Consider the following 25,284-nt stretch of genomic DNA (forward strand, 5'->3'; position numbering starts at 1 on the left):
ATTAAAAAAAATAAAAGGGTCTATTAGATATAACCCCCTTAAACATTCAAATAATAGGGGTAGACCCAAATTTAAATTTGCCATTTTGATAAAAGCCCAAGCTTTTCGTAATTACATAATTACCCTCAATCAAATCCCACAAATCCCGTTACTTTACCTTTTTTAAATTAATAGACTATCTCATATCTTTTAATAAACTATCCCATGTATCTAATTCGACTATGGGTTTAATTAATTGACTATTGGAAAAATAATAATATATATGGAAACTGAATAATATGTTTGTTTGAAATACTAATCAATTAGGGTAATTTTCCTTATTATATGAAAACGATTAGGGTAAATAATAATATATATTAAAAAATAATAATATATATGGAAAGTGAATAATATGTTTGTTATACTAATCAATTAGGGTAATTTTCCTTATATCATGTAATAGACTATCTTATTGATCTAATTCGACTATGGATCTCGTTAATAGACTATGGATCCCGTATTATTCAACCACATAGTATATTAATAATTTCAATATAGTACATTAATCTGCTATGATAGTATATTACGGTTATAGTATTGATATGAAATTGTGTTACAAACAATATACCACTGAAATGACAAGAACATTGAGAACAACACCAACGTAAAGTATTCCACATAACCAATAAAATAGTACATTAATAATCTCATAATTTCAATCTAGGGTTTTGATAAAATACATAAAACACATCATAACACAATAAAACCAATATGTCGAGTTAAAAAACTCTAGTACATTAATAATCTCATAATAGTATAATAAAATGATAATGGTAGTATCATACGGTATTCATAATATTATACTACTGTATTACAACGGTTTAACACTTAACCGAAGTTACCGAGCCATTACATCGTAAACACCTCTTTATAGCAACTAACCCACCAAACCTCAACAAAATCCGTACGAAATTCGCCATCGAAAAAACCTAAAATCATGAAACAAAATTAAAAATGCAGAATACTAAAAAATAATTAAATAGACTGCAAATACATTTGAATGATAATACATTAATATCATCAAAAATAAATTTAAAATGCAAAATTCATACGCTAAATTAAAAAAGACTACGAACTATATTTTAATGTACTACCCAGCACACTTAAATCGGCTGTTATAAACAAATAAACCAACTATCGACCGGGATAAAAACATGAACTCGACCAAAGCGGACAATTATTCCGATTATTGCATAAACCAACTACGAAGCTCATATAAAACAACTCTGGTCCGATCTGCGTGAACCATCCTCTTCTAACTCTGTCAATCCTCTTCCAAACAAACATCATCGGCAAAAAAAACGATATATATATGACGGAATAATTTTGTTAAAAAACGTTCTACTTAATAGAATCAAGTATCAACACAACTCTTAAAAATTTCTAACCACCGTACACGACAATCATGGACATTGAGCAAAAAATAAAAACGAATAACGCATTCATACCCGCTTAACAACGTCCAACAACAAACGCTCAAAAATCGATCCTATTTCCACGACGGTGCGGAAATCTTCAATGACGATAAAACCCGCTGGAACGATGAAGAGAATCTTCAAAAAAAATTGTACACGATTTGATATAACGGCCAATGATCTCACGTAAATTTATTCCGTGATTTTAGGCAACATATCAGCAAATCTCAAATCACGTATTAAAGGAAATAAATGCCGTTTAATAATAAAACAGGGGTATTAAAGGGAAATTATATAATATATTTTGCCAAGTTGGCAAAATTGGGTGTATCTCAAAAAGGAGAAAAAAAATTGGATCTACCTCATTAGAAAATATGAACAAGGGGGTTTTCCCTAATAAACCCAAAATAAAAAGTTAAAAAGAATTTTGTCGTCAAGGTAGTTGGCCTATTTAGTCCACACGCACACACAACACACACTAATTGGCATAATTTTCTTTTATTCACAATTCAACCCATTGATTTCCATTAATTATATTTATTCCCCATTTTCCTCTTTTTCATTTACGGTCACTCCTCGCTCCGGTTGTTGTGTAGTCTTGTAGAGAGCAAACCCCACGATCTCTCTGCTTCATTTTCTATCTCATCAAACTGAATCAAACCCATGTGAGCAATTTCATCTTTTTTTTAGAAAGAGAAAAAAAAATGCTTCAAAATTATTGCCGATTTTGCTTTTTTTTTTTTCGCTGTTACATTATTTTTCTTTCACTCGAAAAATTAAAGATTTTTTTTTTTCTGGGTTTTACTGGCTATTGTGTCGGAAAAACTGGGATTTTGCTTTCCAGGTATAAAATATGAAAAGCGTAAACAAATTTGCTTCTCTGTTATGGGAATTTATATATATGTATATATATATATATATATATATATATATATATATATGTGTATATCTATATATATGTGTGTGGATTGGGATCCATGTTGGATCAACTGGTTATTTTCTATATTGTTTATCCGTACTAGTGTTTTGTTTTTGTTCTCGCGGGACTGTATTTTTTTTTTTTTTTATTAATTTGTTTATTTGTGGAATTGCTGAAATCTTGGTTGTGGTGCTCTTCTTTTGTTTATTATTCATTCTTAATTTTTTATTAACTCTAAATTTTGTTCTCTTTTGTTGCTTTAAAAGGTTTTATATTGGAAGGGATAAGCACATTGCCTAGGGCTTAAAAAATTTGGTTTTTTCACAATTGGGTTTCAGTTTTTATTAATGGGATGAACTCATGGACAACTCGGGCAACAACGACGAAGAAACTCGTTTTTTCGACGCACAAGAGCACATAGAGCAAGAACCGGATTTCATTTCTGATTGTCCCTTAGTTCGGAGTTGGGAATATGATGTGTGGATAAGTGCTCCCGAGAGTGTTCGTGAGCGAAGAAGGAAGTTCAATAGATGGATGGAAATCGCCGTAGGCGAGTTCGACGGAGAAAGTCGTGATATTAATAGAATGATGGAGGATGGTGGGGCTGTGCTAAGAACATCGATAAGTATCGAAGATGAATTTTCTTCGAGCCGCTCGTCTATGTCAAGTTGGAATACGGACGATTCGAATTCGCCCCGTGGGGTGGATTCGAGCGAGTGTGGGAATTGCAGTCGTGGTGGTGAATTTGATGCAAATGAGATTGCGGGAAACGAGGTTGATATGAATAGACCAAGAACAAAGAAAAATCTGAAAAATCGGTGGTTGAGTAAATTGCATTCGTTGAGTTGTCTGACGAGTAAGAACGTGGTAGACGATAATCTGGGCTCGATTTGTTTGACTCAAGCTCAGGGAAGAAGAAGGGTTCGGAGAGTTAGGGTTCGTCGTAATAGAAATCGATCGAAAGAGCTTTCAGCCCTTTTCACAGGACAAGAAATCCAAGCCCACGATGGTTCGATTTCGGTAATGAAATTCAGTAACGACGGACAGTATTTAGCAAGCGCGGGTGAAGATAAGGTTGTCAGAGTGTGGCAAATAACGGAAGACGAGAGATCGGATACAACTGACATACCAGCTTCGGATTCCTCGTGTGTCTACTTCTCGATGAATCGGCTGTCCGAATTGGGACCTCTAATGGTGGAAAAAGAAAAAAATAGCAAATTCAAAAGTCTAAGAAGAACACAAGACTCCGCTTGCGTTATCTTCCCTCCTAAAGTTTTCCGAATTGTCGAGAAGCCGTTGCACGTTTTTCGAGGACACGTCGATGAAATCATGGATCTTTCTTGGTCGAACAACAATGTAAACGTTTTGAATTTTATTGCATTTCTTTTTCCTCTTTTCGAGGCAACTCTAGACTTTTTTTGATTTAACTTGTTATTGTCTTTGCAGTGTCTGCTTTCGTCGTCGGTTGATAAAACCGTTCGTTTGTGGCGAGTGGGAGTTGATCGGTGCCTGAAGGTTTTTCAGCACACTGATTATGGTAAAACGCTAAATTAAGTAAATTCTTGTTTTATTCGTAGTACTCGGATTTTCTTTTTGTCTGATTTTTTTTTTTAAATCTAATAAAATGCAGTGACCTGCGTCCAATTTAACCCCGTGAACGATGATTACTTCATCAGCGGTTCGATAGATGGGAAGGTTCGAATTTGGGCGACCGATTGTTGTAAAGTTGTCGACTGGACCGAAACGAAAGACATTATTACTGCTGTTTCTTATCGGCCCGATGGGCAGGTCTGTTTATACTACTACCTTTTACTTGTTATTACTATAACTTCATATATAGTGTAATAAAGGCGTATTAATTCATTTCGGTTTTTAATGCAGGGTGGTATTATAGGCTCTGTAAACGGCACCTGTCGTTTTTTTGACTTATCAGGTAAATTTTCGTTGAGTTTCTATACGACCCTTTTGGATTTCGGTGGTTAAAAATAGTATATTTGTCTTGTTCGAACATTTCTAGAAGCTTCTGTAATAAGATTTGAAGGGTTTTTTTTGCTTCTTTTAATCAGACAATCAGTTCGAATTGGGAGCTAAAATGTGCTTAACGGGTAAGAAGAAGTCACCCTGCAAACGGATAACGGGCTTTCAGGTACGTTCCGAGTGATGTCGTAAGATTGCTAATTTGGATAATATTATTTTGTTCGATCGGAGACTAAATGAAACGCTTCCCTTTTTGTCAATTTTTGTGAATGCAGTTTTTACCACAAGATCCGAGCAAAATATTGGTCAACTGTGCCGATTCAAAAGTCAGAATTATCGACGGAACAAATGTGGTTGGGAAGTACAAAGGTACATACTTTAAACGCTCTTCTTTAATTTTACGGAATTTTTTTTTGATTGTGTGATGATTTAAAAGCATTTTCAGGCCTTAGAAAAGGTGGAAACCAGATTTCCGCTTCGTTTACTGCGGACGGGAAACACATCGTATCAGCATCGGAAGATTCAAATGTCTACATTTGGAAATATGCCGATCAAGAAGATTCCTCTTTCTTGCAACCAAAAGCCATTAAATCGTTCGAGTGTTTCTCCTCTGACGCATCTGTTGCCATACCATGGCCCGGTATAAAAGCAAGCGGGTCCCACGCGAGTTCGAATAAACCGCTGCCTTTCTCACTATCCACTTCTTTATCATTAAGCCAAGATTATTTCTTGGACTCGATTACCAAAGGGTCGTCATCAGCATACGCCACCTGGCCAGAGGAGAAGCTTCCGATTTCTTCTAGTTTGATGTCTGGAATTAGCAAATCCCAGTACAGATTTTTCAAGAATTCGTGCCAGAGTTCGTCCGACTCTCATGCGTGGGGCCTAGTCATTGTTACATCTGGATGGGATGGAAGAATTAGATCGTTCCATAATTACGGTTTACCAGTATCTCCTTAAGCCGAAGGCTCTACCGAAAAGGAGAAAAAAAAAAGAAAATCGGATTATTCACAAGGCAACTTGCAGTAGTAATTGCAAAACTGTTGGGAGGGACCCGATTGCTTAAATTAATTTGGTCCATTGAAATGCAGCAGCACCTATTGAAAGTTTGGATGGTCAAAATGACAGTTGGCAGGGGTCAAATGCCCCTTCCTTTGGTCAAGATTTTACTCGGACGAGAAATATATTATATATGGCGATTCTTTCATTCGTTTGCTTGCTCGTGCGAGGTTCTTGTTTTATAGCGATTGGCCCAGAAAGGAAAAAAAAGAAATGGAGACCGGTGCATTTGTGTGATGGAGGTTGTGGTGGGGCCTCGTTAAATCTCGTCCGTTGGTTCACTAATGTGGGACAAATCGTTTTATTTGAGGAAAAAACTAGTGGGGAACGCCATCTTTATGGTATGTATTTATTTATTTTTGCTCGTCTGAATGATTGAGTTACGTGCCAGCTCGTCTGATCGTGAAAAGATAAATCGAAGTCAAATAAACGTTTTATGTTTGAGCAATATATATGGTGGCTCTTGATTATTATTAAACGTATGTTTGAGAAAGAACGGTGGCGGGCTAGTGGCGAACGGGCATCTTTGGCTCCGGCAACTGCACCGTTACGGTTTGCGGCGGATCGCGGCTCGCGCGCGGTTATGAATATAACATATAAAATTTTGTTGTGATAGTTAGATGTATGTTGATTTTTGGTTGTTTGTCTTGTGTATAATTTTGCTAATTTATTTTTTCTAATTTTGGTACATTTTCTAAGAGTTGCATGGGAAAATTTGTACTCAAAATTATTTTAATATATTTGAACAATTTAACAGATAAAAGTAGTATTCATTATTGAATGATGCGAATATGCTGCCAATGGTGGAAAATTTGGTGTGCGTGTACAATAATATTAATTTGGAATATCTTCAAACCTATACAACACAGCCACAAAAAACGGTGATACGGGAAAACGGCATATAAAAAAAAATAAGATATGCGAGCTTGTGGGAAACGTGTAAATATTAAAATTATAAGAATATATATATAAATATGCTATATAAACATATATAAATTTTTTTACTCATGTATAAATTATGTTTACAAATGTGTAAATATCAATCTGCAATTAATCATTAAATCATCATATAAATAATTATGAAAGCAACAAAAATATTTAAAAATTTGGTATTCAAATATATTTCTAACTTTTTAGAAATTGCAAAATGATCGACACAAAACGCGTCCGAAACACAAAAACAGTAAGAAAAATTTTCCGTGCTACATTGCTTTAAACTGAGAGTTCAAATTCATAACCATCAATTTGACTCCAAGCGGAAACTCTGAAAAAAAAAAACACAACTAATTTTAATTTCGTTAAAACCAAAAAAAAAAAAAAAAAAACGTAACGAAAAACCTTATTTTAAACATTGGAAATTTTCGGATTAAAAATTAAAATGAGATCGAAAACCGAAATCGAAAATTGGATTTTCAAGAAATTCAGAAGTGAACAAATTTATAACAAAAAAAAAATCTCAAATTCTCCCTTAATAGAAAGCCCAAAACAATTTGAAAAGCAATCACATTGGTTCAGAAAAAAATCAATAAGCATCAGCCAGTGCCACGTCAGACAGAGATATTCATATGGATAAGTAACCAACGCCTCCAAAACAAAATCCCACAGACAAATCGAAAAGAAACAACAATGGCAACTCTTTCAATTAATCTCCAACAAAGGGCTTTCTCTTTTCGGAATTTTTCAACTCAACACAAAATCGTTCATCATCCAACCCTAATACGATGCTCTTGTAAGTAATACATTATATATTTAAGCTCCAATTTTTACTTTTTTTTTTTTTTTTTTTTTAATTATGCATAATTTAGTTGCTGAGAATGAATATTGATTGTATGCAGCTACAAACGACGCTTCTGAATCTGTAGAAAGTTCATCCCAATTTAAGGAAATTAGGAATGTAGCATGTGGATTCCTTGCTGTTTGGGCTGTCACCGCTGTTTCGCCGGTGATCGCTGCATCTCAGGTCAAATTTCAATAAACCCTAATTTTGCTTTTTAAATGTTTAATTTCTTAAAATTGGGCAGTATGTTGATTTGATAAAATTAGTATTTGAAGAAACTTAATTAATTGTTGGGGGGGATTTTAACTGTAGAGGCTGCCCCCTTTGTCGAACGATCCGAACCGGTGCGAACGCGCGTTCGTCGGCAACACAATCGGCCAAGCGAACGGGGTTTACGATAAGCCACTTGATCTCCGATTCTGCGATTACACTAACGAGAAGTCGAACCTCAAGGGCAAGTCTCTAGCTGCTGCATTAATGTCCGATGCCAAGTTCGACGGAGCGGATATGACTGAAGTGATCATGTCCAAGGCTTATGCAGTCGGAGCAAGTTTCAAGGGTTAATTAATTGTTTTCGTTTTAATCATATATTTCACAAAAGAACTTTGAGATTATTGGACAATGAAAAAAATGTCTCGATTTTTTGTTTTTTTGGCAGGGACGGACTTTACGAATGCTGTTATAGACAGGGTGAATTTTGGGAAGGCGAATCTGGAGGGAGCTGTGTTTAGGAATACGGTTCTATCGGGGTCCACTTTCGAAGAGGCTCAACTCAAAGATGTGGATTTTGAAGACACGATTATTGGTTATATTGATTTACAGAAACTTTGTCTGAATAAAACTATCAACGATGACTCAAGAGCTAACTTGGGATGCCGATAGGCGACAATAACTCTCTCTTTCTCTGTTTTATTTATTTTTTATTTTAATTTTGTTTTATTTAAAATTGTGTTCCTCAATGCCCACAATATTCTGGTTGTATATTTATCAGTAAAGGAAAAATGAAATGTTATTCTTGTTGGTGGTTATACACTTTTTATTTGGAGGAAGAAAGAGTAATGTTTTCGTGTGCTGGCAACGGTTAGCAGCCTAGTGCTCGTTACCGAACAGTTTTTGTGTACTGGCGAAGGCTAGCAGCCTAGCTCGTTATCGAACACTTTTTGTGGTACATTCTAATATCATAGTTATTTTTTGGATCAGGACTTTGATGCTATCTATTTACTGAATATATTTGGGATTTATTATCCAAATTGGATTCTGTAAATAGTAGTTTATCTCTTCCCACCAATATACTGAATACTGCTGATATTATTGGTCTGGAGTTGAAATATTTGGTAAAATAATATTACTAGATTGTACGAGGTTCATTTTATGCACGAGTCGTGAGAATCCAAATTGCAATATTGGATACGGTACGTTAGGTTTTTAGAGTAGTATATAACTATATTTCTTTTATTGATTCAACCAAAAAAATAAGTATATCTTCAAGCACCAATTTAAATTTTAGTTTCTGTATACTGAACGTTGAGCGCATCTGGTGTAGTGGTATCATAGTACCCTCCCACGGTACTGACCAGGGTTCGATTCCCTGGATGCGCATTTTTTGATGTTGTATTATTCGACCTTTATTTATTTATTGGGTAAATTACAAACCCCTCTAGTCAAATTACGAAAAACCCGTCTCTTGTTTCGAGAATTACATCTATCCCTTAATCATAAATTTTCTTACACATTACTAAATATTTTTTTGGATTTTCGTAATTTTATCATACCTCAGAGGTGGTTGTAATTTACCCTTACTTCTTTGCACTTTGTTATTTAGAAATGAAAAAGAAAAATATTTCACAATAGTTAGACACAGTTGCATGTACTTTTTTAAAACAAATATTTGTTGGTCGACATGATCATGTTAACGTTGACCAACTAACTTTGCACATGGTTGTTTGTTGCACTCACTCTTGATCTACGTGTTATGGTTGAATCAAATTAAGCTCAACGATTTACTATTCGATTCCCATATTTGTTTCAAGTTTTAAGCTTATTGATTCAATTTTTGTGTGGAAATTACAAATTTTTAGATTGCATCGCATTTTTTAGATTTTATTACCATTTTTTTAGGATTCAAAACTACTTGTCTTACATTTTATCATAAAAAAAGTAATTTTGCAGTATTCGACTATACAGCCATGTGTATATATACACATTTTACATATATTTAATGTGTATATTTATAATTGCAAGTAGGGGTGGTAAACGAGCCGAGTCGGCTCGCGAACTCGACGAGCCGACTCGACAAAGGCTCGAACTCGAGCTCGAGCTTCGGACGAGCTCGAGCTCGAGCCCAAAATTAGTTGTTCGACAGCTCGCGAGCTGCCTTCTTTTTTTTTTTTTTTTTTTTTACATATATATATATATATATATATATATATATATATATATATATATATATATATATATTATTCTTATTATTATTATTATTATTATTAACTAAATAGTAAATAGTCTATAATAATAAATATTTATAGTATTTAAATAGAAACAAATCTATATTACTTCAATAATTCATAATAATATAATATATTATAATAATAATAGAAAAATTAAAAAATATATATAACTAGAGTTCATTATTTATTTTATAATTTTTTTATTTTCTTATAAATAATTTTTAATAAAAAAATCATATGATTTTAATAAAAAATTAAATAATAAAAAAAAAATTAAATGAGCCCGAGCTCGAGCCAAAAAAAAATTAGCTCGATGAGCTCGAGCTCGAGCTCGAGCTGGCCAAAAGAGCCGAGCTCGGCTCGTTCCCACCCCTAGTTGCAAGTGAATGAAATGTGAAAAATTACACTATAGTATCTACAAGCGCAACCAATATTCTTTATTGGGGGCCGGAAATTAGAGCAATTAAACAAAAGAGTTACGGGGCAGCGGTCCCAATTTTTTTGTAGATTTTTTTTAAGAAATACCCGTAAAAAAAACTTATTATTTGCAATTTAGGTAGAGTAGATAAGATGATTAATGTGCAAGATTGGTGAAAAAATAAAATAAAAAAAGCTTAAAATATATAATGAAAGATAACATTGAGAGATTCTTTTTGGATTGTAATAAACAAATAATATTAAGATTATTTTTATGGTTGAACGGTATAGAATTAAGAGTGCAACTAATCTTTATATATAAAAGTAACAACGTTAGGGTAAACTAAGAGATTTTAATGATATATTTATTTAAAATTAATTATTATTATTTCATCTCCTTTTGTTTTTTTGTTGGTAACGAATGAACCTGCAGTCAGCCATATAGGTGCACTGAGTAAATCCATACTCTCGTTTAATAGCTTGCAAACCATACGAGAGACGTAAACCATACTACTAGCTAGGTCGACCTAGCGACCGTTGGCGAGGGGATTCGAACACGAGTCAATTAATACAAAACTCACTCACTTGCTCCAACCGCTAGGTCATCTCTTACGGGACAATAAATTTCTCGTTGCCGAGGGGTGTATATATGTACACTATCTTATTTATTTTTTGGCCGAAAATAACGTACATAAAAAGTAGTCTAGGGCAATATCGATGCTACACCCGGTGATTTTCACCAGGCACCCTAATTGATAAGATTCTCACTACGGGTTCAGTTATGGCCCATTGGGTTTTAGAAAAATAATTATAAAATAAATTAAAAAGGACACATGTCAATAAAAGAGTTACCCGGTGAAAATCACCGGGTGTAGCATCGTATTCCCCCCCCCCCCCCCCACCCCGAAGAAAAAAAAACACTAGACTACGGGGAATACGATGCTACACCCGGTGATTTTCACCGGGTAACTCTTTTATTGACATGTGTCCTTTTTAATTTATTTTATAATTATTTTTCTAAAACCCAATGGGCCATAACTGAACCCGTAGTGGGAATCTTATCAATTAGGGTGCCTGGTGAAAATCACCGGGTGTAGCATCGATATTGCCGGGGGGGCATGGCCCCCCGGAAGTTCCGCAAATACAACAAGGCTGATATTGACATGGATCTACAAAATAATAAATAGTCATTAGTACCCACCGCCATCATGCCTTATTGGCATGGCTCACCAAACTGGGCATTAGCCATTCTCTTACCCTAAAACATTGCCACAATTTAGGTAGTTGGCTCATGCATTTTTTTTTTAACTGCCATTCTCTTATAATTAACTACCTACATTTCTCTCTCTCTCACACACACACACACGCACACACATATATCCTATTCTATACAGTGCTCAGAACCAACTTTCCTGGTAATAGTCCATGATTTTGAATAACAGCTCTTGGAATATTGTAAATTGCCCCTCCCCACTAAGTGTATGATAAAATGCCTGAATCAGGATTGTCTGTAAATTTATCAGTGATCTTGTCTTTTAGTAGCTTGGAATGAAATATGCATATATATATATATATATATATATATATATATATATATATATATATATATATATATATATATATATATATATATATATATATATATATATAATGTAGTTACAATGGATTAGTATATACTCCATCTGTTCTATAATATATGTCTCTTTTGAGAATTTTTTTTGTTCCATATTATCTGTCACTTTACAATTCCAATGCTGCATTAATTGCTTATTTTTCAATTTTACCCTTATTAACTCTATAGCACTCTTCCTGCATTAATTAATAAACAAGAGTATTTTGGTCCATCAATATCTATTTTCCTAAAATCAAGACATATTTATTGAGATTTTTAAGATTTTTGCCAAGGTGAAAAACGACACCTATTTAAGAACAAATGGAGTATTATTATCCTAACTAAGATTCAAAGCTAATCGATCTTTTTTTATTTAATCTTGAATTTGTGGACTGTGCTCGAGTACTATATGCCAACCGTATTACAATTAAATAATATACCAACGAAAACATTAATCACTTCATCGATACTAACAAGTTTGTGTGTGTGTATATATATATATATATATATATATATATATATATATATATATATATATATATATATATATATATATATATATCAATGTTCGAAATCGAAATATAATACAACAGTTGCTCCCTCGTCAATGTTCGAGATTTTTTAGATTGAAAGAGCGAAATTGCATGCATAAAATTTTTTTCTGAAATTTTAATTTAAATAAGAAATAAATTTCAAGTTAATTAGGTGTAATTAATTTAAAAAAAAAAATGTGGTAAAATTTTGTAAACAGGTTGGTCTGTTTACCAAACCCTAGCTAGCTACCGTACGTGCACTTACTCGGCTACTTAATGTGTAATGAATATAATATATAAATTATAATATATATAATTATATAATATATAATATATGAATTTGGTGAACAGTGAATACTTATCTGCTGCTATAAATAATGTGGCCAAAGCCTTGTGTACATATTGTAAGGACTTTGCACAAAAGCTTCAATCCTCCATATAATGTTTCTTGCTCAAATGAGTATTCCAAAGGGGCCCCACTCATAAAATAAATTGATCAATTTCATCCTTATATATATATATATATATATATATATATATATATATATATATATATATATATATATATATATATATATATATGGTATTAATTTTGGTGGTTCTGCTTCTGAGATGCTCATTTGGGCAAGCAATGTTAAACTGGAGTGATGCATCATATGCCCCTCTTCAAGTCAGGATCGATTAGATAAGTACTTCATTTTATTTTTTGTTTCAAATAACACGAAATTAATTGATTTATCATAAATTTGTTTTAGTAAATTCTTACTTTCGAATCTCGTTGTGTGGCTTAATTAGCTTCGTGGGCTTTTTTTGGTTAAGTGGCTAACTTCATGGCTAACTTCTCACACATCAATAATGGTGATCTTGTTGTTGTTGAAAATTTTGAGTATGGGCAGGGTAAAGAATGTTGAAGAGGGACCTTGATTATGTGTGTGGAATGGGCTTGGGATTGGCGTTGGACAGCAGCCCGATCTAATAAGACGGGCCGGGCTGTTATCCGAGCACGGTGTGGGCCCATGCAGGCTGCAACGTACCGCCAAGAACGAGTACCATCAGGAAATGGGGAGGAATAAATTTGATTGTGGTTTTGAGTAAATTTGGTGCCATCACTAATGTAGATCCAAGTGTGTGTGTGTGTGTGTTGATGTAATAAGTGCAATCTGATTTTTTTGTGTCTTGTACAATTTGAACTCAAATCACATGTAGGCCTAATTAAAGTTCACATGAATTGAGTTCTCCCACTAATAATCAAATCAATCGCAATATTTGAAGTTCAAAAAAATAGGGCAAATTACGTTTATCTCCCTGATGCAATCTCAAATTACGAAAAAAAATTCTAGTATTTGGGTAATTACAACCACTACTCAATTATGTTTTATCTTACGAAAAAACCGTTATTTCAGTAGGCAAACTTAAAGTTGTAAGGATGGATATATAATAAATACATAATTAAGAGATGGTTGTAATTATTCAAACATAAAGAATTTTTTCGTAATGTGACATTAGATCATTAGAGTCGCTCAGGGGTGATCGTAGTTGACTAATTTTCCCATAAAAATAAATTCTACTTTAATGAGCTTATAATTTAATGCACATCGTAAAATAGAATTAGTATATATATCGTGGGGTTATTTTACATATCCCTAGTTACCAAATAAATTAGAGGTAAACCCAACCTCAAATTATTCTTTGACATACCCCTTAGAGAAGCGAAAGTACTATACTACCCTTATATGCAATTTTCGGCCAAATTGCAATCAACATTTCTGGTCCTGCATTTATCATTTTCGCTGATTAATATATTATTATTTTTTTTTTTTAATAAACCTGTTTGTTAAATTTATAAAAAAAAATATTTTAATTTTTTTGGCCCTTATATTTATATATATATTTTTATTTATTTTTAATTCTTTGAATTTAAAAAAAAAAAAAATTATCAAATCAATATGTTTACAGTACATAACTACATGTAACTGTAGTAACTATAGTAATGAGTAGTTATGTTCTTTTTTTTTAGCCCATATTTTTAGTCGATCAATTATATACACACACGAATACTGGCTTATACAAAATAAATTCATAAACCCCAACAACAAAAATTTACAAATTTCAACATTTATATTATAAATCACCTCAAAACCAATAAAATACAAATAAAAAATACACAAATATATGCATATGTAACTATATGTTGCTATAGTAATGTATACAGTCTGTTGAACAAAACAGATGTAACTTGAAACAAAAATTTTGACACCTTTAAGGAAAGGATCAATGGCGTTCATTAAGCTGCAATTGCAAAATCAAAACAAAAAAAATATTTTAGTGCAAATGAACAAAAAATAAAGAAGCATCCTCAAAAAACAACAGACACTAAGAGATCGAGAGAAATAAATCTGAAAATATAAAAATAAAATAAAATATAAAAATATAAAATTATAAATCTGAAAATATAAAAATGAATAAAATCGACATGAAAATATAGATCCCGACGAGTGGAATCCAACGGTGAGTAGCCCGTCGAATTCCGACTGACGAAAAACAAATTACACATCTTGTAAGAACACCGTCGTCGAAATATGCCGACTAAAAAAATGCAGAAACAGATCTAGCACTCCAAACTGAATGAAATACCCACCAAATGAAAGAGCTCGACGAGAGGATTACAACGATAGTTGAACCATCGAATTCCGACCACCGAAGAGAGAGTTATGACTCCGAGAAGCAAAATCGCGGGTTAGAGACCTTGGGGTGCAAGATTTGGATCTGAGAATTAAGAGAGGAAGATAAACACAGATATGGGTTGGGCTAGGATTTAAAATTGATTTAAAAGGATATTCTGGGTACTTCATGGTGGGCTAGGGGAGCATGTCAAATTATATCCAAATGGAAGGCACTTGCACTAAAGTGTAAACAACATGGTAGTTAGTTATATATATTTTCGAAATGAGGGGTCTCTACAATAATTCCATATACCATTCAATTATTCATAAAAGATAAAAGAAGAAAAAAAAATTATGAAAGGTGGAGAACTAAAATCACAAATTATTAAAAATAATAAAGTAATACTAATGTGATTATTATTTTGAATAAAAAAATAATAAAGTAATACTAATGTGATTATTATTCTGAATAAAAAAATAATAAAGTAGTACTAATGTGATTATTAAGATGTGAGAGGTTTGGCACGTGGGGCCCAGCATCGTTCAATTTAGTTATGGGTCGGGAGCTTTTGTTACTTGTCTTCTCTCTCGTACCACCAAATACAGTTCTCTCACGTTTTAACTAAAATCGTGGCTTCTCACCAAACCACATATCCACGTTGACCGTTAAGAAAGGCACGTGATATTTGATAAATCCACCCTCCACACTCCACACCACAAAGAACTGTAGGAAACAGAACCGCATCGCCGTTAAAATTCGTATCCCGCCGGAAAGCCGTATCTGACTGGTGGCGCTACTACTATCTATTCCTCCGCCACCGCCGCGGCGTACTCATATATATTTTCCGTTGTATTTTCAGAACCATCACACACACACACACACAAATGTTCGTAGCGCAATTACACCATTTCTAGGGTTCTTCCTTCTGGCTGATCCCGATCGTTCGTTCTAATTTCAGCTTTATGGCTGAGTGGCAACAATACCTTCAAACGGTGTTCTTCGGCGTCGTTTTCTCCTTCCTTCTGGCGAAGCTCTTCTCCGTGATCTTCGCCTTCCACGATGAGAACCTCCGCCTCACGCGCTCGGGTCAAACCGAATCCGAATTCGAAGGTAAATCCCCTAGTTCGCCATTGTTGGGTGGAAATGAAGGACTGGTTAAGGAGATTAGTGTAATCAGTGATCACAATTGTAGTGATAGTGATGATGATTGGGAGGGTGTGGAGAGCACTGAGTTGGACCGAATATTTAGTGCGGCCACTGCTTATGTGGCAGAAATAGCTGCCGATCGTGCAGCGAAGAAATTGCCGAACGATGCACAATTGCAGCTCTACGGGCTGTATAAGGTAGCCATCGAAGGCCCCTGTTCTGCTCCCCAACCGTCGGCACTCAAAATGACTGCTCGTGCCAAATGGTAAGGGTTTCAGTCATGTGAATGTGATTCGGTTTGAGTAAATTTGATATTGTCGTAAATTTCTTAATAGTACTTGTCGCCATTATAACGAATCAGCTTGTTAAGCATTGAACTTCTGAGTTGAGTTTCAACGAAAATTAAGTTGCTAATTATACAAGTTTAAACGAATTTGATACTGATAGAGGATAGATGGATAAATGTTTCAAATTTTGAAGTGGAATACGTTGTTTGATGCTCAATTTCTTGGTGGCGCGTTTTATTTGTGCTTTTAACTCAATTTTTTTTGGCTAACCAGCTGAAAGAATTATGTTTTCGGTCTCCTAGGCAAGCGTGGCAGAAACTGGGGGCAATGCCTCCTGAGGAAGCAATGCAAAAGTACATCGACATTGTTACTGAGCTGTATCCCTCTTGGGATGCCGGTTTCAGAATTGTGAGATTAGAATCTTTTTGTTCCTTTTTCGACTTCAGAAGTTCTTATTTTATTACCCCTTTCTTAACCGTCCTTGTTGACTTCGTTCTGTGGCCTATGCTGATGACAGAAGAAAAAAGAACAAGAACGCGGCGATGCACATGTTGAAGGTTCCGAAGGGCCGATGGGACCCGTTTTTAGCACCTTTACACGCGAGGGGGAACCTGGATGTGAGTTGTAAGGATCCTGACTTCACCTATATGCTTTGCATTTTGCTGCTTCTTATAAATTGCGAACTGTGCTCTTGTCTTCCACACTCACAGCATAGGTTGACACCCCCTTTACCGTTGCACCCATCTTAGCATTTAGATGCCCTATTGGGTTTGGTTCAGTCAATTGATCTAGTTCTTGATTCTTTTCTTATTATATCAAAAGTTCCATATTCTTACCTTTCCATCGTCTACCAACAGCTGGTTTCAGATAAGTGGTTGTGAATCTATGAATTTATGGAACTAGATGCACCTTCTATAAATAGGTATAGTTTAAAATTTCGTGTTGGCTTTGCAGAAAGTTGGATGCTATACACACATTTGCAAAAGAAGGAGATGAAGAGAAGCTGCTTGAGTGCATCGAGAGTGGTGTTCCCTTGAATGTGAAAGGTCGGTTTATGTTATGTTTCTGAAATTATACATTTCTCTTTCTTGTGATAACCCCCAAGGCTGGGAAGATATTCTTAATGACACTTCTGACGTGGACTACTAATAGAGAAATCATTATTTGATGTGCCGATTTCCTTTGATTTTCTTCTGAAAATCATGTGCATGAAACAAGAGAAGTTTATGTTCCCGCCTGCTTTGCTTTGTCTGAAAATGTAACTGGATCTCATAAATATCTCCGACTGGATTATAATTTCTGAAAAATCTTGCAGATAACGAAGGTCGTACTCCTTTGCATTGGGCTGTTGATAGAGGCCATATGAATGTTACAGCATTGCTTTTGAGAAAGAATGCTGATGTTAATGCAAAGGTGATGGCTCCTTCTGAATCTTCTCGTTGATATATCAAATTAATGTTGATTGTAAAATAGCTTATGGGAATATTTAAATAGCTAAATTATTAACTTTCGTGCATTTTTCGAAAAAAGGATAACGCAGGTCAAACTGCATTGCATTATGCTGCTGCTTGTGAGAGAGTTGCCATTGCCGAGTTACTTGTGAAGAAGGGTGCCGATATACATATAAAGGATGACGAAGGAAACACTCCTGGCGATCTTTCTGAGCTGAGCTGGCCCTGGATGCAGATTAACTAATCCTAATTGATGATTACTAATATATTTTCAAGATTTCCATCTGTTTGAATTCGTACAGAGTAATTAATCCTGCTCGTGTATATATAATGCTAATGATATTTTATTAAAAAAATCGACTACGTAATGGTTCGTTCGTTTGGCAAAAAAGATAAATAGTCTGTCAGACAGCTGCTCGACCACCCCAGCCAGCCAAAGCTGACCGAGAACGATCCTCTACTGAGTCAGATAGCATGCGCCACTGAGTCCGTTAATCACGCTCTGGCCGAGCAGCCATGGTTCATCCACCAGGCTTAGTTTCCTGTCTCCTTAGAAATCAAGGATTCAGAGGTACGAGCCTATAGAACAGATCCTGTTCAAGTAAGGTCGTGACCATTAATATCAAATAGACTGTATATATATAAGTTGTTTCTTTCATATTTTTCCTATGTGGGACGAAACTCTCTGGCCAAACTTATAAAATCAATTGTCGTATTAATTGTTACCAACCATTCTCCAATTATTATTGTTTGGGATCCTATCGACTTGTTCCGACCTAGGATAATAAGCTCATGAGCTTGGTCTTACTTCACCGTCGAGAAACGAAAGAAGACTTCCATCTCCAAGTTTAACTCAGATGTAGCTCCCTTATTTTGGTTTTGGGTGTGAAGCAGTGTCAAACCAATTAGCTTCGTGGTTTCTCACAATTGGATTCAATGGCCAAATAAATCTTGTGCTACTGAGTAAGAGCCTCTCAACACATCCAATGACAATGTTCGATGCTACCGACATATAATTCATGCCCCGACACCACGAAATCAGACTGGTATCTTAATTAGAATGGTTTTCACTTCTATTCATTTGCCCGAAAATAGATGCAGAGACGATATTTTGAAAAGAAACGAAGAAATAACCATATAGTGAAAAAGGAAAGGTCCATTACCAAGCATAAAACATAAAGAGGTGTTACAATTACAGGTAAAACAAACATCTCCCTCGAGAAAGTAATCAAAATACAGACATATGGAAGGAGATCAGCAAGCAATGGCATAACCTGCTCTGCTGCTTCAACCTCACTAATTCCTCATCAAAACTTTTCTTGCAAAACATATAAAATGCATAAAAAAGTCTTAGTGTCATTTTCTATCTCACTAACTTCTCTCTCATCAGTGAAACACAAAACCTAATTTAAAAAACCAAAAAAGAAACAGTCTTCTACAGCTCATCATGGTCTTCTTCTTCTTCGTCCTCCGTTTTGCCGCCAGGTGCCCCACCAGACCTCTGATAAACAGCGGTGATAATTGGGTTGCAAGCTGCTTCCACTTCCTTCAGCTTCTCCTCGAAATCCTCCTTCTCTGCCGCCTGATTGTCATCCATCCACTCGAGTGCCTCCTTAGTTGCCGTCTCGATCTTCTCCTTCTCGTCGGCCTCCAGTTTGTCAGCTAGCTTGTCTTTGTCGTTAATCTGGTTCCTCATGTTGTAAACATAGGTTTCGAGGCTGTTTCTGGCGTCGATTCTTTCTTTGACCTTTTTGTCCTCCTCTGCAAATTCCTCAGCCTCCTTCACCATTCGCTCAATCTCCTCCTGACTCAAACGACCTTTGTCGTTTGTGATTGTGATCTTCTCGGATTTACCAGAGGCCTTGTCTTCTGCCTTCACGTTTAGAATACCGTTTGCATCAACCTCAAATGTTACTTCGATTTGAGGGGTTCCTCTGTTTCGATTAGGAAAAAGAAGATACACAATTAGTCACAGAGTAGAATGTCTTCAAATATAGAACACACTCAAGTGGGATGTGAATTTATACCTTGGGGCTGGGGGAATTCCTGTGAGATCGAATTTCCCGAGCGACCTACAGTCCTTTGTGAGACTTCGTTCACCCTCGAACACCTTTTCACATCGAAAAAAGTTTCATGTTTAGTATATTGATAAGTGTGGCGGAAGTAGCTCCTACTCTTATTTCAATAGTCAAAGCATTATACCTGGATTGAAACGGTAGTTTGTTGGTCCTGGTAAGTGGTGAAGACTTGGGATTTCTTGGTTGGGATAACAGTGTTTCTCGGAATCAATTTGGTCATCACTCCTCCAACAGTTTCAATACCAAGGGTCAAAGGCGCCACATCCAAGAGAAGAATATCTGATGCCAAGTACAGATGAATAAGCTTCAATCACAAATATTCAAGAAAAACTATTTATTGAAAACAATAGATAAAGAGCAGTAGTAGTACCTTTGGTTTCATCACCTCCCTCTCCGCTCAAGATTCCACCTTGTACAGCAGCACCATAAGCAACAGCCTCGTCAGGGTTTACACCTTTGTTGGGCTCCTTGCCATCAAAGTGCTCCTTGAGGAGCTGTTGGATTTTTGGAATTCTAGTGCTTCCACCGACAAGAACAATTTCGTCTATCTGGCGCTTCTCAAGACCAGCATCGTCCATGGCTTTCTTAACGGGACCCATTGTCTTTCTGAACAAATCATTGTTCAGTTCTTCAAAACGCGCTCTGGTAAGGGGTTCGGAAAAGTCTACACCGTCGAAGAGTGATTCAATCTCGACTCGGACCTGGTGCTGACTGCTCAAAGCTCGCTTGGCACGCTCAGCCTCTCTCCTTAGCTTGCCAATTGCTCTGTTGTCTTTGCTGATGTCCTTACCGTGCTTCTTCTTGATCAACTTAATGAAGTATTCCATGATTCTCTGATCAAAGTCCTCACCTGCAGTGAAAATCAAATAAGTTAATATGTTTAAGACAAACGACAAAAGTGTGTAAGAAGGTAGTCAATTTTTTTTCCTGGAAACTACTAAATTACTAGAATGCAGAAATTTATATTCTACACAGGAAGGAATCAGCCCATACTGCAAGTGGCTCATAAATAAAATATGCTTTTGTGGTAAAACTAGGAGATAAAATTTGCTAAAGAACAGTCAGCGGGTACTTTCTCTATAATGGGTATTTGGACCAGTTCAAATGACTTTTTATATGAAAGAATTCAATTTATTACACAATTCATATTTCATTATCTTATAACACACCCAACATGAGGCTTAGGCAAATCAATAGCAATTCAAGATATTTTGGACATCAACATATCAGGAAGAGGCTCAATTAGACACAAAAAGATTGCAGTTCGAACTACAACAAGAGATAAAGAACAAATAGCTTACCTCCCAAATGGGTATCTCCGTTCGTTGACAGAACTTCAAACACACCATTGTCAATGGTCAAGATACTGACATCAAAAGTTCCACCACCAAGGTCAAAGACAAGAATGTTCTTTTCACCGCCTTTCTTATCCAAACCGTAAGCAATTGCTGCTGCAGTTGGCTCATTAATAATTCTGACAACATTTAGACCAGCAATTACACCAGCATCTTTGGTAGCCTGTCTCTGGGCGTCATTGAAGTAAGCTGTAAAAGAGAAAGCATAAAGAATCAGTAAAGCTGCAATGTTCTCCATCTACTTTTAAGTTAGGACAGAACCAAACATTACCAGGAACAGTGACAACTGCATCCTTAATTTTCTTCCCTAGGTAAGCCTCAGCTGTCTCCTTCATTTTTATCAAGATCATGGCACTAACCTCCTCTGGACTGAAGACCTTGGTTTCACCATCTTTAATCTTCACTTCAATGTAGGGTTTACCGTCCCTGTTCACAATCTTGAACGGGAAAAGCTTCATGTCCCTTTGAACTTCTTTATCCTCAAACCTGTGGAATATCACTAGTTAGTACGACATGATGACACTAAATCAAGATTTTCTCACAAGAGTAAAGGAAGTAAAGAAAATTTACTTTCTCCCGATAAGTCTCTTAACATCAAAGACAGTCCTCTCTGGATTAACAGCTGCTTGATTCTTTGCAGCCTCTCCAATTAACCTCTCGCCATCGGTGAAACCAACCCATGAAGGGGTAATACGGTTACCTTGATCGTTTGCGATGATTTCAACATGTCCATTTTTGTAAACACCAACACATGAATAGGTTGTACCAAGATCAATGCCGATAACTGTCCCAATTTTAGGAGCCTCCTCTTTGGCTATGGCAAATGCAAATAAACTACCTGTTCAAACAAATCAATCACCACATTAATACATTTCCACTGATTGTGAAAGGCAATACCATACAAATAATATTTTGAGGCCTTTATTCCATACAAGACATGTATCAAAGTTTCTTCTAATTTGATACATAACAGATTAGACACCACCAACAAAATTTCATGATCCTGCAGTTACTGCAATCGGTTCACATGCTCGGGTCACATGCAAGGCGCGCATATTGAAAGAGATGTTTTATTTTGTGCCAAACGGAACAGCTGGCACAAGATACACATTTGGTGCCTAAGTACAGCATTGGATAAATCAAAGTTCACTACTGAATCCAATCCCAAGAAATAAAAGAAACAGCAACACTGAGCAAACACCCATTTCATTTTTTTCATTGCAGAGTAACTATGATATGTGTCTTACATTTCAATGCTGCTGATTTAAAACTCTACGACCTTATGATTTCTATTAATCTAGTACATTTCCCCTCTTAAATAGCAAGTGTAAGAAGTAGTTAATACAGCAAAAAAACAACTTTGATCCATCGTGATTCTTCAATTATGGAAAAAATTATTTGGCCATCGTCAACTTAGAATATATCAAAGAGTGAAGATACCATTAAACCACAGCAAATGAACTACAATGCTATGATTAACGAAAAGATAAAATACGAAGCAAAGAATCATTAGATCCAACCAAAGAACAGAAAAAAACTGATTTTCAGAACATCATTTCTAATTCCAGATCTGAAACAAGCATCCACAACATCAACTTCGATCCACATTTCTCGACGCAAAATATTATTAAAAAAAAAAAAAAAAATCAAATTAACACTGCTATAAAGAAGAACAAAATTAATGCTACAAAAATCGGTAAAAACCTGCATCCAACAGATCGTAGATTCTTACCGACGATTAAACACACAGTTACCAACAATAAACCGACCACAACAAATCAATTGCAACACATACACAGAAATGTTGAAAATTCAGCTAAAGCAAAAGAAATCGAAAAATCGAAGAAATGCTCACCGATTAATACGATCCCGAACACAATCGAAGATTCGCGTCTCTTCAACGCACCAGCCATTGCTGCGAAGCTCGACAGTTGATTAGGGTCTTCTCTCTCTACCCTCTTTCCTTTTTTTAATATTTTCCTATTTTTCTTCTCTATTTCTCTTCTGAAATTCTGAATCTGAAAGAGAAAGAATGGAGAACTGAGCTTTATATATTAACTCCGATGCTTAGTGAACCCGTCATAGATGCTGACGTGGACCAATTATATCACGGCACTGAATCACTTCTCTTCTCTCCGCCTAAACTGGAGGTTATAAACGTAGAGATCGTGTCACCGGTGCTCGCTTGGGCCAATTAAAGAGGCACACGTGTCACTAGGTGTTGACCTGGACCAATAATAATTCGAGAGGACGTGCTGACCAATGCAGTCCTGTTGCCAGCTGGGATGATCTCAGCCGCTCGTTTCGTGAATCGAAAGATGAATTTCCCTTTTTACCCCTTTTTTACTTCTTACTTTGAATAGGTGACTATGGCTTTCTGGAGAATTCGCGGTGTCTGTAGATATGTATATATTTGTGGATTAAACTCATTTTACCCCCCGGAGGTTTTATCTCAACGTCAAACTAGTCCCAATTGTTTCAATTTATTTCAAATTCACCCTTATATTATTTTTTAACAAACCAATTGCAATACAAAAACATATCCAAAAATAAAAGATTAATCAATTAAAAAAAAGGCTGCGGCTATATGCAATACTCATTCCATTTGTGCAAGACCAAATTAAAGAAAGATTCCAAAAGATTCTATTTTATTAAGATGGAATGACAAGTATGCCCATAAATTAAATTGGCTTTTTTTTCTCATGTAAGACCAAATACAAATAATGAGAAAAAAAAACAAAAATCGACACCAAGGTGTCGAAAAACTATGCCACAAATCAACACTTAAGCGTCGAATTTCATAGATAAAAATCGACATTGACATGTCGAATTTGTAGCACAAATTCAAATGTCGAATTTTATACCTCAAAATCGACATCTAAATGTCGAATTTTATACCACAAATTCGACATCTAAATGTCGATTTTTACCTGTAAAATTCGACCTGTACATGTCGAATTCGTTTGCGCGGGATTTTTTTTGGAAAATCGATATTCTAGCTAAAAAAACCCATAAATGCATACATTCTTGGGTTCTTCCATAGTAGAATCTTCTATTTTGATGTCTTCTGACTCCATACTTGCCATCTTTGTAAGATTTGTTGAGTTTTGATGATTTTGAATTTATAGGTTTTGTGGGTTAGTGGAGGAGGAAGGAGAAAGGTCTTGTGAGTTTTGGAAGATGGAGAAGATGATAGTTGGTCTTGTGGTTTTGTGGTCTTGTGATAAAGTTTTTTTTGTTTTTGAATTTTTGGTCTTGCATATTTGGAATTTTTTATTTTTTTAATAAATAAGGGTATTATAGTATTTATACATTGAAAATTTTAATTTGGTCTTGCACAAGTGGAATTAGTCTTGCATATAGCCGCAACCTAAAAAAAATCAACTAGTTATAGACATTGAGAAAACATCAAAGGAAATTAATCTATGTTCTCGAATAAAATCAACATTCAAATTAAAATCCCATCAATTCATAGTTTCTTTAACAATATCCAACAAACAAGCACAAAACAAGTGATAATATTGACGGGGCCATTAAATTATGCGAATAAAGTCAACATACGACTTAAAATCCGTTGAATTCATAGTTTCTTTAACAATATCCAACAAACAAGCACAAATTAAGGATAATATTGTCCATCAAATTCTGCGAGATTTGAAAATGGCCATCAATAGCTCGATATAAGTCATGCATAATCTTTTGTTCCATAGCCTTAGCGCATTTAGAACTAGCCAATTAAGAAATCTCAGATGTATTAGCATTACAAATTTGATGCATTCATCCACTCTCCTGTGAGTTCACAATTGCCGTGAGCAAACTTATTAATGGCGAGACAGACTTTTTTATTATGCTACTAGTACTTGTACGTGCTCGCCTCTTCTGCCCAGCTCTAGCTGGAGACGAATAAGAACTTTTAAATGCAGTCATCGATTCTTCCAATATAGTTTGTAATTGTTGCTAGCAAACATATTAATGACGAGGCAAGCATTTTTATTATGCTATTAACATTTGTACTTAACTATTATTTCCAATCCTAGTTGAGGAACAATTATGGAACGTAAAAATTCGATGCATTCATAAAATTCATATACTCTAGTTAAATGTAAAC

The 25,284-nt window shown here is 35.3% G+C and overlaps 4 protein-coding genes and 2 non-coding genes across 12 annotated transcripts; 4 read left to right on the forward strand and 2 right to left on the reverse strand.

Annotated features, from left to right (window-relative positions):
* Nucleotides 1-1,898: 1,898 nt before the first annotated feature.
* On the forward strand, nt 1,899-6,172 carry LOC105977614 (uncharacterized). Of its 4 annotated transcripts, none has more exons than XM_013002938.2 (8): nt 1,899-2,119; nt 2,640-3,729; nt 3,820-3,910; nt 4,004-4,161; nt 4,255-4,306; nt 4,440-4,519; nt 4,626-4,719; nt 4,796-6,172. In XM_013002938.2, the coding sequence occupies exons 2-8, from the start codon at nt 2,734-2,736 to the stop codon at nt 5,308-5,310; spliced, it is 1,986 nt and encodes a 661-aa protein (XP_012858392.2). In that variant the 5' UTR covers nt 1,899-2,119; nt 2,640-2,733; the 3' UTR covers nt 5,311-6,172. The 4 variants fall into 4 exon arrangements, with proteins under 4 accessions (XP_012858392.2, XP_088675712.1, XP_012858391.2 ...); XM_088819586.1 differs by having other exon boundaries at nt 1,935-2,298; XM_013002937.2 differs by having other exon boundaries at nt 1,935-2,119; nt 4,787-6,172.
* Nucleotides 6,173-6,860: 688 nt separating this feature from the next.
* On the forward strand, nt 6,861-8,214 carry LOC105977311 (Tetratricopeptide repeat (TPR)-like superfamily protein). The gene is made up of 4 exons (XM_013002613.2): nt 6,861-7,138; nt 7,245-7,369; nt 7,499-7,745; nt 7,845-8,214. The coding sequence occupies exons 1-4, from the start codon at nt 7,036-7,038 to the stop codon at nt 8,066-8,068; spliced, it is 699 nt and encodes a 232-aa protein (XP_012858067.2). The 5' UTR covers nt 6,861-7,035; the 3' UTR covers nt 8,069-8,214.
* A 500-nt stretch (nt 8,215-8,714) lies between these two features.
* Nucleotides 8,715-8,785, forward strand: TRNAG-CCC (transfer RNA glycine (anticodon CCC)). The gene has a single exon. It is a non-coding gene; the product is annotated as a tRNA-Gly (tRNA).
* Nucleotides 8,786-15,540: 6,755 nt separating this feature from the next.
* On the forward strand, nt 15,541-18,472 carry LOC105977517 (acyl-CoA-binding domain-containing protein 1). Of its 4 annotated transcripts, none has more exons than XM_088819594.1 (7): nt 15,541-15,745; nt 15,818-16,270; nt 16,595-16,700; nt 16,810-16,916; nt 17,247-17,338; nt 17,608-17,705; nt 17,823-18,472. In XM_088819594.1, exons 2-7 carry the CDS (start codon nt 15,822-15,824, stop codon nt 17,985-17,987), a joined length of 1,017 nt encoding a protein of 338 aa, XP_088675720.1. In that variant the 5' UTR covers nt 15,541-15,745; nt 15,818-15,821; the 3' UTR covers nt 17,988-18,472. The 4 variants fall into 4 exon arrangements, with proteins under 4 accessions (XP_088675720.1, XP_088675722.1, XP_088675721.1 ...); XM_088819596.1 differs by having other exon boundaries at nt 15,541-15,708; XM_088819595.1 differs by having other exon boundaries at nt 15,541-15,705.
* LOC148769938 (small nucleolar RNA U3) lies at nt 18,142-18,354 on the reverse strand. Its single transcript, XR_016031947.1, has one exon. It is a non-coding gene; the product is annotated as a small nucleolar RNA U3 (small nucleolar RNA).
* Nucleotides 18,473-18,881: 409 nt separating the features above from the next.
* On the reverse strand, nt 18,882-23,566 carry LOC105977516 (luminal-binding protein 4). Its single transcript, XM_013002821.2, has 8 exons — nt 23,032-23,566; nt 21,747-22,014; nt 21,448-21,662; nt 21,123-21,365; nt 20,192-20,671; nt 19,946-20,100; nt 19,771-19,853; nt 18,882-19,677 (listed from the first exon to the last, which is right to left on the reverse strand). Exons 1-8 carry the CDS (start codon nt 23,087-23,089, stop codon nt 19,179-19,181), a joined length of 2,001 nt encoding a protein of 666 aa, XP_012858275.1. The 5' UTR covers nt 23,090-23,566; the 3' UTR covers nt 18,882-19,178.
* Between the last annotated feature and the right edge of the window lie 1,718 nt (nt 23,567-25,284).

The sequence above is a fragment of the Erythranthe guttata genome, chromosome 6, assembly GCF_056151865.1.
Source record: "Erythranthe guttata isolate IM_541 chromosome 6, IM_541, whole genome shotgun sequence".
Taxonomy (NCBI): domain Eukaryota; kingdom Viridiplantae; phylum Streptophyta; class Magnoliopsida; order Lamiales; family Phrymaceae; genus Erythranthe; species Erythranthe guttata.